Raw genomic sequence first — 14146 nt, forward strand, 5'->3', positions numbered from 1 at the left:
GACAAATTTGTGTTTGTTATTAGCCAGCTAATTAATTTTTCCTTCACCCTGGCAAGAAAATCCATACTATATCATCTTCATTGCTCCAGCTGTCTTTTTAAAGACTATTCAGACCTTCTCCAGACCTGGGTAAGTTCTCAAAAGCTAGTTGCAAATGATGCTCAAGTTGCAGCAGTCAGTTGTGGGTAGCCGAAGATCTCACAGAGCTTGCTGAAGTTAGTGAACTGACCTCACCCAACTACAGGTGGTTTACAAATCATCTGATTTTTGAAAATCCTGGGTGGTGGGCATTTCTCTTTACCATCTCACTTCCTTGGCATTAAAGAATTTTTCTACATTACCCTGTAGAGTTCTGGCAGAGTACCTATTTTTAACTCTCTAGTACTCATCCGACTTCCAATTTGTGTCCTTTAGTTTAGCAGTTTTGGTTTCATTTCTGGATCATAACTGCTAATTTGCAGGTTAGTCCTTTGTGGGATGGGGTGGAAGAAGGAATTTTTATGGCTGTAAAACCTTTTCATAAACAATTGATATGGATACTAATACAGGAAGCAGGAGTTACCATCTTCAGACATGCACATTTTATGGGTGAAAATTACAAAGCTTTGTTTGTATCGGGGTCAGGCCAAACATGGCATACATTCAAAACCATCCTACCTTTATTTTCCACTGTGATAAACACTTCTGATGTTGTGTTCCCAACTTCTGAGATGAATGAACATTTGTATTCTGTATTTTCTGATACTGAATCTTTCACCCAACTTAGGACATGCACTCTGCCATCAAACAGCATATGAGATTGCTCAGTGATGCATGCCTTCATCTTCTGTCCATTCTTCTTCCAGACAAAATAGGAGTCATGTGGACCTGTAAAGAATGTCAGCTTATTTTGTAAGAAAATACAAGATGAGACTTTGAAAAACAAACAAACAAACAAAACCAAAACCCCAAGAGCCTAAGACCTCACGATTAGGCTCAAAAGCATAAATGATTGATTGTAATGGGTTTTAGGTTTCTTTAGCGGAAATTCTGGGTACCAAAAAATCTGGGATAAAAAGGATCTAGCACTGATAATTTATGTTCAAACCAAAGTTGTAAGTGAGTTCATATGTATAAAGCAATTCTGTCTGGATTCTCACAAGGGGGAACTTAAACCACAAACATGATAGAGGAGATGATGAACATCAGCACTATCTGTCAATATGATTTCCTGTAGAGCTAGGCCATGCTACCTACTGCTGATCGAGCTAGCTTCTGGTACAAAGCAGAAACCATCTGAGACATGCCTTGCAAAATCTGAAAAAAAGGCCAGGAGGGGAACAAGTTCAAGAACTCAGTGCATCAAAGATGCTGGAACTAATAATGAAAGAAGCAGAATTGGAAAAAGCACAGAACCATTAGTCACAGTAGGCAATTAGGCAAGACAGAACTTGGAAGAAGCTTGGATCAACAACAAAGAGCAATCTAATCTTTTAGCCTCGTTGCTATTATTCGTCTTAACCTGCAAGGACAGAATTTTAATAAATGAAGAGATTGACAGTAGCCCAGAGGACAGAACAGCTGTTCCCAGAAACTTAGTAAGGTTGGCTGAAGTATACTTGGCAGTATCAGAGCCTTTTCATTAAAAAGGAAGACATCTAGGCCAAGTTAAGAACTTTGTAGTAATTCCGATGTTTAAAACATGCCTATTTCTCCCTTGGGGCCTAGGATCCAGACTAGCCTTAGCAAGAGAAGAGATAAAGGGAAATTTGGGGTAAAAAAAAAAACTTTTTGCAAGTATGTCTTGAGAGAACAGGTAATCTACTACATAAGTCAGCTTTTACTGTAAGTATTTCAGATTGTAAATCAATGTGGCATTTTTCTCTAGAAAAAGATTTGATTCTAGGTTAGCATCCTGAAAACTAATTAAATTTTAGACAGCCATGCAGGCAGAGAAAAAAAACAAACAAACAAGGTAGTCTTTGTATCTGTGCACTTTCTCAGCATATTATGTTAAATTCTTAACTTGTTTGGAAATAAACCGAGATACTACAAATATGGAGACATAAATTAGTAGTATAAGTAAAGGTGAATGATAGAGAACATGATCTAGTTAAAGTCTGGTAGTGTTTGTCTCTGAGGGAAGGAAGCAGGGGGGGAAGTGGCACAATCTCTTGAGAAGGACTGACAACAGCTCTGACAAAGTAGAAAGGGCAAGCATATGCTGAAGTGAAAACAGCTAGCCTAGCACACATTAAAAAAAATAGTGTCTTATGGATGATTGTACTTATTCTACAATTAACAGTAGATGGGCTACATGTCACTAAAATCATGGGAAGTCTGGAATCAGGGACAAATTATTTCAGTAAACTAATGCTGAAGTTGGAATTTGGACAAATGGGAGGAATAGTAAGTAAATACAAGCACAGCAGAAAGATAGAAATCTTTAAGTGGAAAAAGAAAAAAGGCTTTGAAGAGTAGAAACCTACCTTCAAAAAAAACACTCTGGATTATAATTTCTAACAGATGCCACAATAAATCTGACAGCATTAATACAGAAACAAAATTAAGCGATAGTCTTCACAGCGGTCAAGCTGACTTGGAGAATTTAAGACCAACTTGACCACAGTGGAGATCAGTAAGAGGGAATGCTGTGGCACAAACCTCAGGATGAACTTTTCCAAGCATAGAAGAGTTACTACTGTAGCATTGTAAAGCTAAAAGCCAGGTGCTCAAGTAAAGCCACAAGCTCCTAAGTCTTATTTGCCATAGTTCAAGCCTTGACCCATGGGAATAGGGCCATTACCTAAAATCATTAGGCTGAAAAATGCCATTTTAGGTCCATGTGAGTAAGTGGCATGTTCAGTACAGGACACTTCCCTAGACTTATTTCAGATGTTATTATTCACACCAGAGAACCTCCTCCATTTTCTGGTGCTAAAGATCACAATTGTTCCTGTTACTGAAAGACTGAAGTCCAACTATTTTCCTTATATGGGAAATTTTGCAAGCTGTGTTGTTTCAGGTCAGCCCCTTAAGAAGTTGCAACTGGGCAATTTTACCCTACCTTTTTTTTCTGTGCAGTCAGAAGCACTGGAAATCCCCAGAGAGACACACTCATCCCCACTCCTACAAGTTAGTCAACAGCAAAATCTAGGTTCAGGCACCAGTCATTGGGGTTTTTACTGATCTTCATGTTTCATTGCAGTTTATTCCTGATTTTCAGGGACTGTGCTATTACTTTCTCTACTTTGATTTCCTTTTCAGGATTAAGCAATAGAAAAAGGACACCGTGAAACTGTTTCATCTGCAAAAACTTTGAATCACATTGGTTAAATGCAAATTTTCTAGAACTCTAGAGTGAGGTAAATTCAGACTCTGATGTAATGGATACAGGAGTATTTTTTGAAGGTAAAGGAAATTAATATGAACATATACTCTGCATTTGCTACTGTTACTATAATACAAGTTAATTACATGTCTAGTGCAAACTTTAAAATACAAATTTCTAAAACATTTGATCTACTTACTTTGCCGTCCGTTTTAAGAATGCTTGAAAGATTTAAAAAAGTCATCTTATTAAAACAATATTCAAGCAGAGAATTAAACAGCATATCAGTTTACGTATGTAAGTAGCTGTGTTTAAGCAACAATGAAAGATACTTCAAACAGTTAACTTTGAAAACATTGCTTCAATCTCAGTAAATACATTATTAATAATCAACTTCACCACCTTAATGATTTTAGAAAGGGAAAGGTTAATAATTATCAAACAAAATAAAAAGCCTTGCTGCACTGTCTGAACTACCCCTTTTCTCTGCATAAGCCCTTCATAATTTCCAGTGTCTGGAAGTGTTTGCTACTTTTCCATATAGGTTTCATTTTCTACACCTCTGCTTCCAGCATTTTGAGTGAAATGGTACTGCCTGGGTAGTAACAGCCCAGGTACTGCCCGGGTAGTTTCCACTGGCAAAATGGGTTCTCTGACATACATCAAGTCAGGTAGGTTTGCACAAACCATGTATTCAGTAACCAGATGATTTTGCCTGAAGATTTTCCACAAGGAAAAATTTCAGCAGCCATAGATAGCATTAAAAACCTAAACCACGGCAGCTGCTTGAAAACTTCTACCCACAGTCTAACTGTACTCACTGAATTACTGGTGTAAATTCCATCTTAGGTTAAAATAAATCCGTAAATAAATAAATCCAGATTTAAAGAATTGAAGTGTACAGCTACAGATTCAGAGTGGGATGCTGATGTGCCCTCCTAAACTGTACCAAATCAAGCATTTGCCATATATGCATCAAATCCTAATAGACATATGGCTTTCAAGAAAGCTTAGAGGTACTAATTTAAAAGCAAGAGATTAGGAATTAAGTAGAGCTCACTGACATAAGGCTGGGGTGGAGGAGCAAGAGGGAGTACTGGCCAAGCTAGCTCCTTTTGCCAAATGCTGCAACTTGGAGAGCTGCGTAGACATTTCAAAAGCCACCCAATGAAGCTGTATAGTGAAACACTCAGAAGTGCTACCCCACTGGTGTTGGTTTAGCACACCATTTCCTCATTTTTAACATGGTTCTTGAAGGGTAACATTAAAACAAGACTTCCCTATAAATTATTCAGAGAAACACTTCAAGACAGAGGAAGGCAAGTTGCGTAAAACAAGATCAGCAAGCCTAAATGTCTTAAAGCTTTCACCAGCTAAACTAATCTCGGAAAGTTGACAGCAAAGTGAAATCCAGTGAAGGTAACTGACAGGTATCCCACAGAGAAATTCTAGCAGGGTAACAAAAAGTCTTTCTCACAAAATCCTATAATCTAGACACAGAACTGCTACCAGAGGCCAGCTGCAGTGACAGGAAGTTTAGGCTTGGGGAGAAAATCCCCTGTATTCCCCAATACACACCAAAACCCTTTCCAAAGCTCATACATGCAGCAGATTTAAAAAAAAAAAAAAAAAAAAAAGGCATCTGGATTTAATGCTTGCTCTCTAGCTTGCAGCTTTGGCTTGTACTGAATGCTACTGAACTGAACATCCCAGATTTCAGAAAACCAAGATCATAGAGGAAGCTCTCATCCAGAGCAGGGATTAAGTTTTAAAAAGACACTATCATCTGGGTGCAGAAAGATTGTTTTAAATCAGAGATCAAAGTTAGCCCAGGAGAAGGTCAGTGAATAATTAATATGGAAAACAACCACCAGCACTACCCAGTACATGAATGAAAGTTAAGATTTAAGGCTGGTCACAGTTTGAGTGGTAGGAGCCTGAGTCATAATTGCTGACAACCTAGCAAAATAATAGAAAAATAGTAAATGAAGCAATCAGGAGGGTAACAGATTGGAAAAGTGGGGAAAGAAAGAATCTTTAAATTGAGAAAGCATCTTTGTAGGTTTCTAAAAATAGTGCACAAGGTAGGTAGCCTGTATCTCAGATAACTGGGGGGTTTGTGTAGTTTTGTGCATTTTGGTGGTTGCTTTTGGTGGTGTTTTTTTTAAAGCGGGCACAATACATTCTAGAAAATAAACTGGAAATGGCTTGACAGCAATGGAAAAAAAACAAAAAATACTTAAGCCAAGGAAAACAGACCTCTCTGAAATGCCAACAAAGAATATTACTTCAAACACCAAATCATTCATACTGAAAAACACATGACACACTCCTTCAAAAACCTGGTGCCTTCATTAAATTACTAGTCCATTTGTGTAACATCAACACCACAAGTTGATGCAGCCTTATTAAGGCAGATTAAAAGCAGGAAGTGCTTCCTGTGAAATGCAAACCACATAAAAGCTGGAAGAAGTAGCCAGTCACCAGCAGAGGCGATGCACAGTGCATGCAGATCAAAGTAGGACACAGCATCTGCCTTCTCAGAGTGGAATTTAAAAGCAGATTGGGAAAATGGCTGACTTGCCTATGAGATGAAGATGCAATTCGTAACTGCCCATGCTTCCTAGCATGAACAGCATTTATTTAGATATTCTCCAAGCGGGTCCCAGAAAAGGTTTTGCAGTTGGAACCCAGATAATTGCCTGTGAAGAATAATTAAATGAAACACTAGCAAGCTAGAACCAGGGACTAGTTATTTTGGGCCCTCGTATTGGCTAACAAGGCTACTACATTAAGTTTTAAAATAAAGTGAAGAAAATTGGAGAACACATTTTAGGGAGTAATGTGCTCTCCAGAAATCACTCCTGCTCTAAAGAGAGCGTAAGCTAAGGCTTTTGCTCCTTTGCTTGCCAGACGGATCTAGCAGGAAGATGACTGAAGAGATGGAAATGAGATTTTCGTCACCACTGAGGGAACAATGCACATGTCACGCTGAAGCAGCTCTACTAAGCAAATTCTGCTGAAACCATTAAAAAAAGGTGAGAACTATGTTCCAAATCAATACCCAGTTTATCAGCCATGATACTGAGAGATTAATTATTACAAGTCTACAGGTTGTAGCTCCTGTGTGGAAGACAAAAGTGTACAGGTAGTCAGTCTGCAAACTGGGCTGGCGGGGGTAACAGGAAATTCTGAGGAAAAGAGCATAAAATCATGGTTATGTTCCAGAGACTCCAACACCAGCCCAAACCCATCATATCTCACTAGGCAGCACTGGGAAATCCAGCTTCTCAATCATAGCCAGGGTTTAGGAGTTAGTACCAGTGTACTGCTCCAAGATGAGACATTACTGAATCACAGTTGCATATTGGCCAGGAGAAAAACAGTTTAAATATCTATGTTGAATTCAGAAGGAAAAAAGCTAAGCTGGGAGGTCAAGTAAAACCTTGTAAGCAAATAGTACATAGAAGCAAGTAACACCAAAGTGAATATCTCTCCTGAGAGGACACATGCCAGAAGTCATTTAGAAATTACATTTGGATCTTCTCCTTTTATAATGTATATATATAATGTATGTATAATGTTCAGTGTATGACACTGTGCAAGGTAAGATTCAATTCAGCAGAAAAAAAATGAAATCTTTTGAGGAAGAATTAATAAGACACTCTTGGTTCTACTTCTCCTCCTCAATCTCCCCTTTTTTAACTTGACGTGCCTTATGTTTAAGTTATGTTTACATTGATCTTATTCTAGTCCTTACAAGAAAATAATGGGAGGTGTGTATGTGTGTGTGTGTTCTTCCTGCACACCTTTCCACAATTTTCTTAGCTTGACCATAACCTTTACATATAGAACTGCACAGCAAAAGAAATTTCTACAGAAATTTCTTTAAATCTGCTGTTGATGCCAGAATTTAAGAGTGCATCATCCACCCCATAATCCTTACAGAAATTAATTTTCAGCTGTTTTACAGATGTTACTATGGAGGAAGCCACCAGAGCCAAGGTAACACCAAAACTTAACAAAGGTGTTTAATGCTGTTGGTTTTGCATGCAGAGTTAGATGTCAGAGTGCCACAGCAAGCCCTGATGTCTGAAAAAAGAAGTGCCAATGTTCAGGTAAGGTTACTGCAGGCCTAAGATACTGCAATCTAAAATAACAAGAAGGATACTTTTAATGTCTGTGATTTTTATGCAAAATGGTCTGCAATACTTACTTTATTTTATAATCTTAAGTCTTCTAAGTCCTTTGCTGTTAATGTATTAAAGGAACAATCGTATTTTTTCAACTTATCTTCTAGATGCATCTCAAATAATAAAAAAACAAGTGGCATGTCAGAGATCTGCACAAAGGAATGGTTTTATCATGCCAAGATGCCTTTAAGTGATGAATGTTCAGTCAGTGCAGAAATCACTGGAAGAAGTGGTACAAACTACAAAATTAAATGTTTACAGCTACTGTCAAGAGTACTGTAGCCAAGGAGGCTGAAACTGAGTCACAGGCAGACAGCTTGGGATAAAACTCCAAAGGTTGGTGGAGAAGCTAATTCGTAAAGCGGGATATGGAACTGTTTAACAGGGTACAAATTTAGCATTTTCATGAGGATAAAGATAAGCCAACCACAGATTACTAAGCAACCATACAGATTAAAGTCAAGAGTATTGCTTCAACAAAGCATCACCACTGAAATCTCCAAATGTACTGCATAAAAATTTAAAAATTATTTTAGAAAGTTTTAAAATATTTGTGCAGTGGATTGAATTGTCCTGGGAGATGCAGAGCTTTTCCTTTCTAGGCTACAAGTTAAACCACTTTCAGGTTTCAAAAACTAATGATGTATCTGTCCACAGGCATAATTATTAAGAAACACTGACGAAGGCAGGAAGAAGAGATGTTCTGGGCATTATTTTATATAACAGTTCACAGGAAGAAAAAAAAGCTGGAAAACTGCAACTGATGATAAGACACAAGTGTTATGTCCACGGAATACTGCTATTTGGTATTTGTGTTCTTGTAAAAGTAGAATACAGTTAACAACCAAAGTAAACTCCCTTTTAAGACACATTTAAATGCTGTAATTTGTAGTCCTAGACAAACATTTCGTTGTCTAGCACAAAGTACTTTTCCTATGCAGGCTCATTCTGCTCTGGGTGCTGCATACGCCCATGCGTCTCCTGACTGAGCTCTTAATGCACTGCACCAGGTCAACCAACCAGAGCACCCCCAGGCACCACGGGTGATGCAATTATCTAAAAAACCTCACACAGGAATGACTTATGAAGCCACTTCCAGAGAGAAAGCTGACTCACTTCTGTGCGTAGGTCAGTCTCTGAGAGATGAGCACCTTCTCCCAGAGGCAAATCGGGCACACCTTGGGGTGCAGGGACTTTGGAGCCCTCCTGCTGCGACCCGTGTTGCACAAGCACTTGGAGACACCAGTACAGCCAGCCCCCAGACACAGCCCTGGGCAAACTCTGTCTCGGACTCACTCTGCAGGCACTTTATGTCTAGTTTTACTCAGTCTGCAGCAGCACTGTGTGAAGTGCAGTGCGTCACATTTTCCCCACCCTTCTGCACACCTTTCAGTGCAACTCCAGGCTTCACCAAAAGACAAAAACTGTAGTGAATCACTTGCGATTCTGATTCTTGCGAGTTACAGATCTTTTCCTGCATTCCCGCATGCATGTGGGAAGCTTTCTTGCACTCCCTTTAAAATAGCATATCCACAGGGAACAGGCATTGTACGTGGATGTTACCAGATACCCATCTCAGTATCTCCATGAAATAGTAACTCCTTTAAAGTATACTGCTGAGTCTGCAGAATTTTTATGTTCACACTCCAGGGGTTACTTTAATGAGACTAAAAAGTTAAGAAACCATTATGGAAAAACTCCAGCTTCAGACAAACTAAGGGAGCAGGTAAGACTTCTGACATCATGGACACTGAGAGTCTGAATCTGCAAGCCAGAAATACAAATAAAACATAATGTTTTGCACTGTTTCTGATTATAAATGCATTTAAATTGTTGCTCAGCACTTAGAATATTCTAGTATGTCATTCATCTGTGAAGTTAAGGTCAAGGATATACTACAGCTAGGGGAGGAGGTGTCAGTAAAGCATCTTTAAGCAGAACTAAAACTGCTAGAAAGAGCCTGTTTCTACCATACCCAAGTTCAACAGAGCACAACAGAGAAACTATAAAGCAGATGTATACATCATCAACTCACTGCCTTTCCCCTGCACCAGATGGTGTAGGTTTTGTTCAACTTATTTGAAGCCTGCTTCAAATGCCTTTAAAGAGTTTAAAAATTCTGTAATGAGAGAGAAGAGTTCTATTAGAAAAAGTATATAGGAAACCTGAAGTCTGCCAGTGCATTATCTAGCAGACAGGTTTTTTTTGAGAAATGTGAAGATGTGAGGCTCTTCAGGGGAGTAGAGAGAAAAAGGGAGGAACTTTGTGAAAGGAGAGGTATGCCTTCCTTTTCAGGAACAGCTGGAGTTTTCCAGAAAAAAAAAAAAACCAAAACAAAACAAAAAAAAAACAAAAAAAAACAAAACCCAACAACACCTGTATGTGACAAGTGGCTGTTTATGCTGTATCCACTTTAACTTAACATTTTTGAAATCAGCCAGTTACAAGGTTGTAAAATATTATCCTTAGGCAAGCTTTCAGGTTAAAACATGTGGGATGAGCACAAGATGAGCAAGAGAACTCACCAGCTCCTGCTGAGTTTCCAGAGAGCTTGAAACAGGCATTTACAATTTAAAAGAGGAAGAGATTCAGTAGTTCTCATAAAAATAACATTAGAAACTTAATTAAGAATAAGCTTCAGGTTTTTGACTGGATGATGTGGCAATCTATGTATTTGCATCATACATCTGCTGAGAACATATCCTTTATGCAGACCAGGTATGACATTTAATTCTGCCAGTCTCATTAACCCTCCCGCTCCTTGTGAACACCTTATATTTTACCTTATATTCATAGCTGAGGGAAATAAAGTTCCATTACAGCTATGTTTATATACAGAAACATCAACAGGCACTGAAGGAACGTGAATAAATCCAAGTAGAGAGCTTCCTAGTATAAGCATTTGCTTAGTCACCCTCCACCCAGGATAAATCTATACATTCTCACGTGCAGGTCCCAGAAAGATACAAAAGATCTAGATCAGTTTGGTGTGCTGGTTTGCTTTTGTTGGTTGGGTTTTTTAAAATCAACAGAATAAAGTTGTAATTCTGGGTAAGAGAAGGGTGTGATCTATCAGCTAAATGTCTTGTTTCCCAAAGGGAGTAAAAGCCACATCTGTAACACAAAGTCCAGTCCTTCACTGCTTTCTGAGAGAAGTTGGAAACATTTCCACAGCTGGCTCATCTCACCCCTGCCTGCACCATCACTGCACCTCTTGGATGTCTGATTCCTGTTATGGTTTCTTCCACAATTCATCCCTACCTCCTCAGGAGTGAATTCCGCATGCTGACTTTAGGACACTGCTCCTCCTTTCTTAAGTTCACTGCCAAGGCAATTACAATTACTGACAATTTCATAAAAGCAACACATGAGTATCATGTTAAAACAGACACTGCTGGATGAAAAAAGTAATTTTAAAACAAATCTGAGATCTGTAGCACGATTATCACACTATTTAAATGCTTTGTGCTATTTACGCTATTACTACAATTTTTTTCATGACAGACAACAATAAGTTTCTGAATTGCTGATAGCAACAGTGAACAAATTATTGCTGAAAGATCTTTTCCAACCTAAATGACTCTATGATTCTATTCTATGAAAGAACCCCGATCCTGCTGTTGGTTCTTTTTAGCCATGGAAATACAAATCATGCCTTTGTTAAGACCTACTCTAATAAAGATTTATGCATTTTGATCTGATTCCCTGTCACACTAACACACTCTGACTAACAGACAGAACAATATGAAACAATGCTACTTTTTTAAAATTAATCTTTATAATTTCTTCTTTTAAGGAATAAGGTTACATTTTAAGAACCTATTTAGATCCATTAGATCTCACTTAGCTTAAACAGGCAACTACTATCCAAACAAAAGCTGAAAGACAAATGTTAAATTTCTATAGAAAAAATAGCTTTGTCCTTCTCCTGTACACCCCAGATAATGTATTCTTTGTAAAATGCATGTTGTCATTACTGGAAGTACTCTACCATTTGAAGTAAGTTAAGACTAAAAAGGAATAACTGACCTGGTCCAGAAAAATATACTAAATTCAAATCCAAAAGAAGTGTACTTTTTAAACGGCATACATACTGAAACTGAAAATACTTAACCTGTTAAACATCCATATGCAATCATGATTCAGTGAACTTCAGCATGCAAGTGAGCCTATAAAATCAATTGACTATTAATATACTAAAGTAGGCTGCTAAATCAGAGCCTGCATTTTACAGCACAGTATTCACAGTGCCAGATTCTTGGTAACAGCATGTTGACTTTACATCCCCAAATGGTCTTTTTCTTTCTTTTTTTAGACATCAAAAAAGTAAAACATACACAGTACATGGCGACGTATCTAAATCTTTAATGTAGAAAATGCTGATTTATACAGGGGTCCTCCAACTTACCTGTGGCTTGGCAGAAGAGGTGAAAGGGTCCCTGGATACTAACATGCTGTGCCTGGTCACTTAAGAAAGGTGGCAACAACATGACCTTTACAGGGTCTGTGCTAGACCAAACATCAGGCTGGGTACTGGTGGGTGAAGGAGGTGAATCACTTCCCACACAGGACAAAAAGGAGGTACCAGTAGGAGGGAAAGGTATAGGAGATGAGGCTGTGTGACAGAAGAGGACAGAAAAGAAAAAAAAAAAGAGGGTACTAAGAAAAAAAGTTGTAAGAAATACATCAGACGCTGAAGAAATAATGCAAAAAGACAAATGAACTTTATAAGGGTAAGAGGAAGTGTCCCTAGGTGCCTAGAGAAGAGCGCTTTCCTCCTTCACCCACGTTTCTTTTTCCAACCTTCCAATCCCTCCCTGCTCCCCCGCCCCGGGTTATAAGCCATTCAACTAAAGCTGAGAAGACAGTCTGCTTCAAATCATTTACAAAAGTTTTCACTTTTTCCCCTTAACGGAAACCACAAGGAACCTTAGTACTTGCAATATGGAAAGCAGTGTCATTGTGTCAAGTTTCACAAAAGTCAAGATATAATACAATTTATTTTAATATTTATTCTGTTATATGTACATAATTAAAAATAGAAAAATAAAACCAAACTGAATCTTATAAAATATAAACTGTTTACACTAAGATGGTCTAAATTATGTTCACATGAAAGTTCAACATAGAAAAGCAGCCCAGGCATACTGCTATTTACTGTTAAAATGTATTCTACTTCTAGCAATATTTACACAAAGATGCAGTGAGAGGAACAATTCTTCAGGACTGTACCGCACAAAATGCTTTTACAGACAAACAGTGCTGCTGTGAACCAGGCTGAGAACAAATGCACGCTTTCACGTTTGCAAGCATGATTCACATAAACAGTTCAAACGACTGATTGTTTGAGCAGCTCCAGTTTCAGTCTCCAGTTGCATAGGAGATTGGAAGATGTCATCCAGAAAGGGTGACGCTGCAAAGATTTGTCACAAAAAAAAAGCTGAGTTATTTCTGAATCTGGAAAAAAGAAGAAAAATCGGCAATGTTTTGTCATCAGGCTGTATGCTAACAGTCCATTCCAGCGAGTCACTAGCTGAATTATTGTAGTTAATTCTTCTCGATTCCTGTTTTGCTTCCACAGTGCAAAAAACCTCTGTGTCACTGCTGACAGCTGCTTGCCTGCACTGTTTTATTAAAAAAAAAAAACACAACAAAAAAACCCCACCCCAAAACCAGCAAAAAAATCCAGTTTTGTATAGAAAATAGAATGTGACTATGTCCAGCTTGCTGGTTAAGGGGGAAGAAGAAAAAAAAAAAGGAAAGAAAAAGCATTCCTAAATCTATTCTTTCCTCCCTCCCATCCCCCACTTACTCCATGTTTTGTACTGATACTGTTGTACCTAAATTTCTAGAAAGCAGCAAAGAAAAAAGCCTTTAAACAAGATTATCCCTGAGAGTCTTACACAAATTGAGCCAACGCTATCCCCATTATACCTTAAAATTTAAGATACTTAAAAAGCAGTTAAAAAAAATTAACTTTAACCAACTAAAGAGACCTAGTGTGCCAAAACACAAAGCATAAAACTAAAAATAATCACTAGAAGCAAAGAAAAAAAATGTCCCAATCTGGACAAAAGTCTATAATTTACCAATCTGATAAACTAAACTTAATTTCCAATTTGGAATTAAAATGAAACTAGGTCTTTCTTTAATGGCAGCTAAAATGTGTAGACTGAAGTACTTTTTTTTAAAGCCAACTGAATTAGAAAGTTACTTTTATCCTATGGAAGAACAGGGCTGAAGAACAAGCAAGTAATTGTTCACTAGAGCAAAGCGCTCAGTGGGGGAAAAACTGGGAACAAATGGTGATCTGAAACTGGTCATTTGAAAAAAAAAAAAAAAGACATTACAACACGAGATGCTATGGTCTGCAGACAAGAACACCACTTCTCTAATCTGGCGAGATCTGAAAGCAAATTGGCTTGCTGTACAGCTTAAGCATGTATCCCCGCTATGGCTCAGCTGTGACACCCACGCTCTCTGTGCTCAGATAGCTAGCTGCAGGACCACAGCTGATTTCCACCACTGAAATGGACGACTGGGTCCTTCAGTCCCCCTCTGCGTCCGAGTCGGCATACTTGAGTTCACACTTGACATCAAAGGGCTTGGCCTTGGCCTCTCGGGATGCCTGCGAATCCCCAGG

At 38.4% G+C, this 14146-nt stretch overlaps 2 protein-coding genes across 22 annotated transcripts in view; one reads left to right on the forward strand and one right to left on the reverse strand.

Moving 5' to 3' along the window:
• SECISBP2 (SECIS binding protein 2) overlaps positions 1–8374 on the forward strand; it is a 42216-nt gene extending 33842 nt beyond the window's left edge. For 9 of the 15 annotated variants that reach the window (XM_075019934.1, XM_075019929.1, XM_075019928.1 and 6 more), the window contains 5 exons: positions 57–3390; positions 6224–6348; positions 7273–7428; positions 7611–7839; positions 8161–8374. The gene's annotated coding sequence lies outside the window, so the exon portion shown is untranslated. The remainder of the gene's footprint in view (positions 1–56; positions 3391–6223; positions 6349–7272; positions 7429–7610; positions 7840–8160) is intronic. The other 6 variants (XM_075019922.1, XM_075019925.1, XM_075019924.1 and 3 more) reach the window with 5 other exon arrangements.
• The window catches only part of SEMA4D (semaphorin 4D), a 99306-nt gene that overhangs the window by 2384 nt on the left and 82776 nt on the right, over positions 1–14146 (reverse strand). For all 7 annotated transcript variants that reach the window (XM_075019939.1, XM_075019938.1, XM_075019937.1 and 4 more), the window contains 2 exons: positions 11912–12118; positions 658–867 (listed from right to left, as the gene is read on the reverse strand). In XM_075019939.1, coding sequence (XP_074876040.1) covers positions 658–867; positions 11912–12118 — 417 coding nt within the window. The remainder of the gene's footprint in view (positions 1–657; positions 868–11911; positions 12119–14146) is intronic.

The sequence above is a fragment of the Buteo buteo genome, chromosome Z, assembly GCF_964188355.1.
Source record: "Buteo buteo chromosome Z, bButBut1.hap1.1, whole genome shotgun sequence".
Taxonomy (NCBI): domain Eukaryota; kingdom Metazoa; phylum Chordata; class Aves; order Accipitriformes; family Accipitridae; genus Buteo; species Buteo buteo.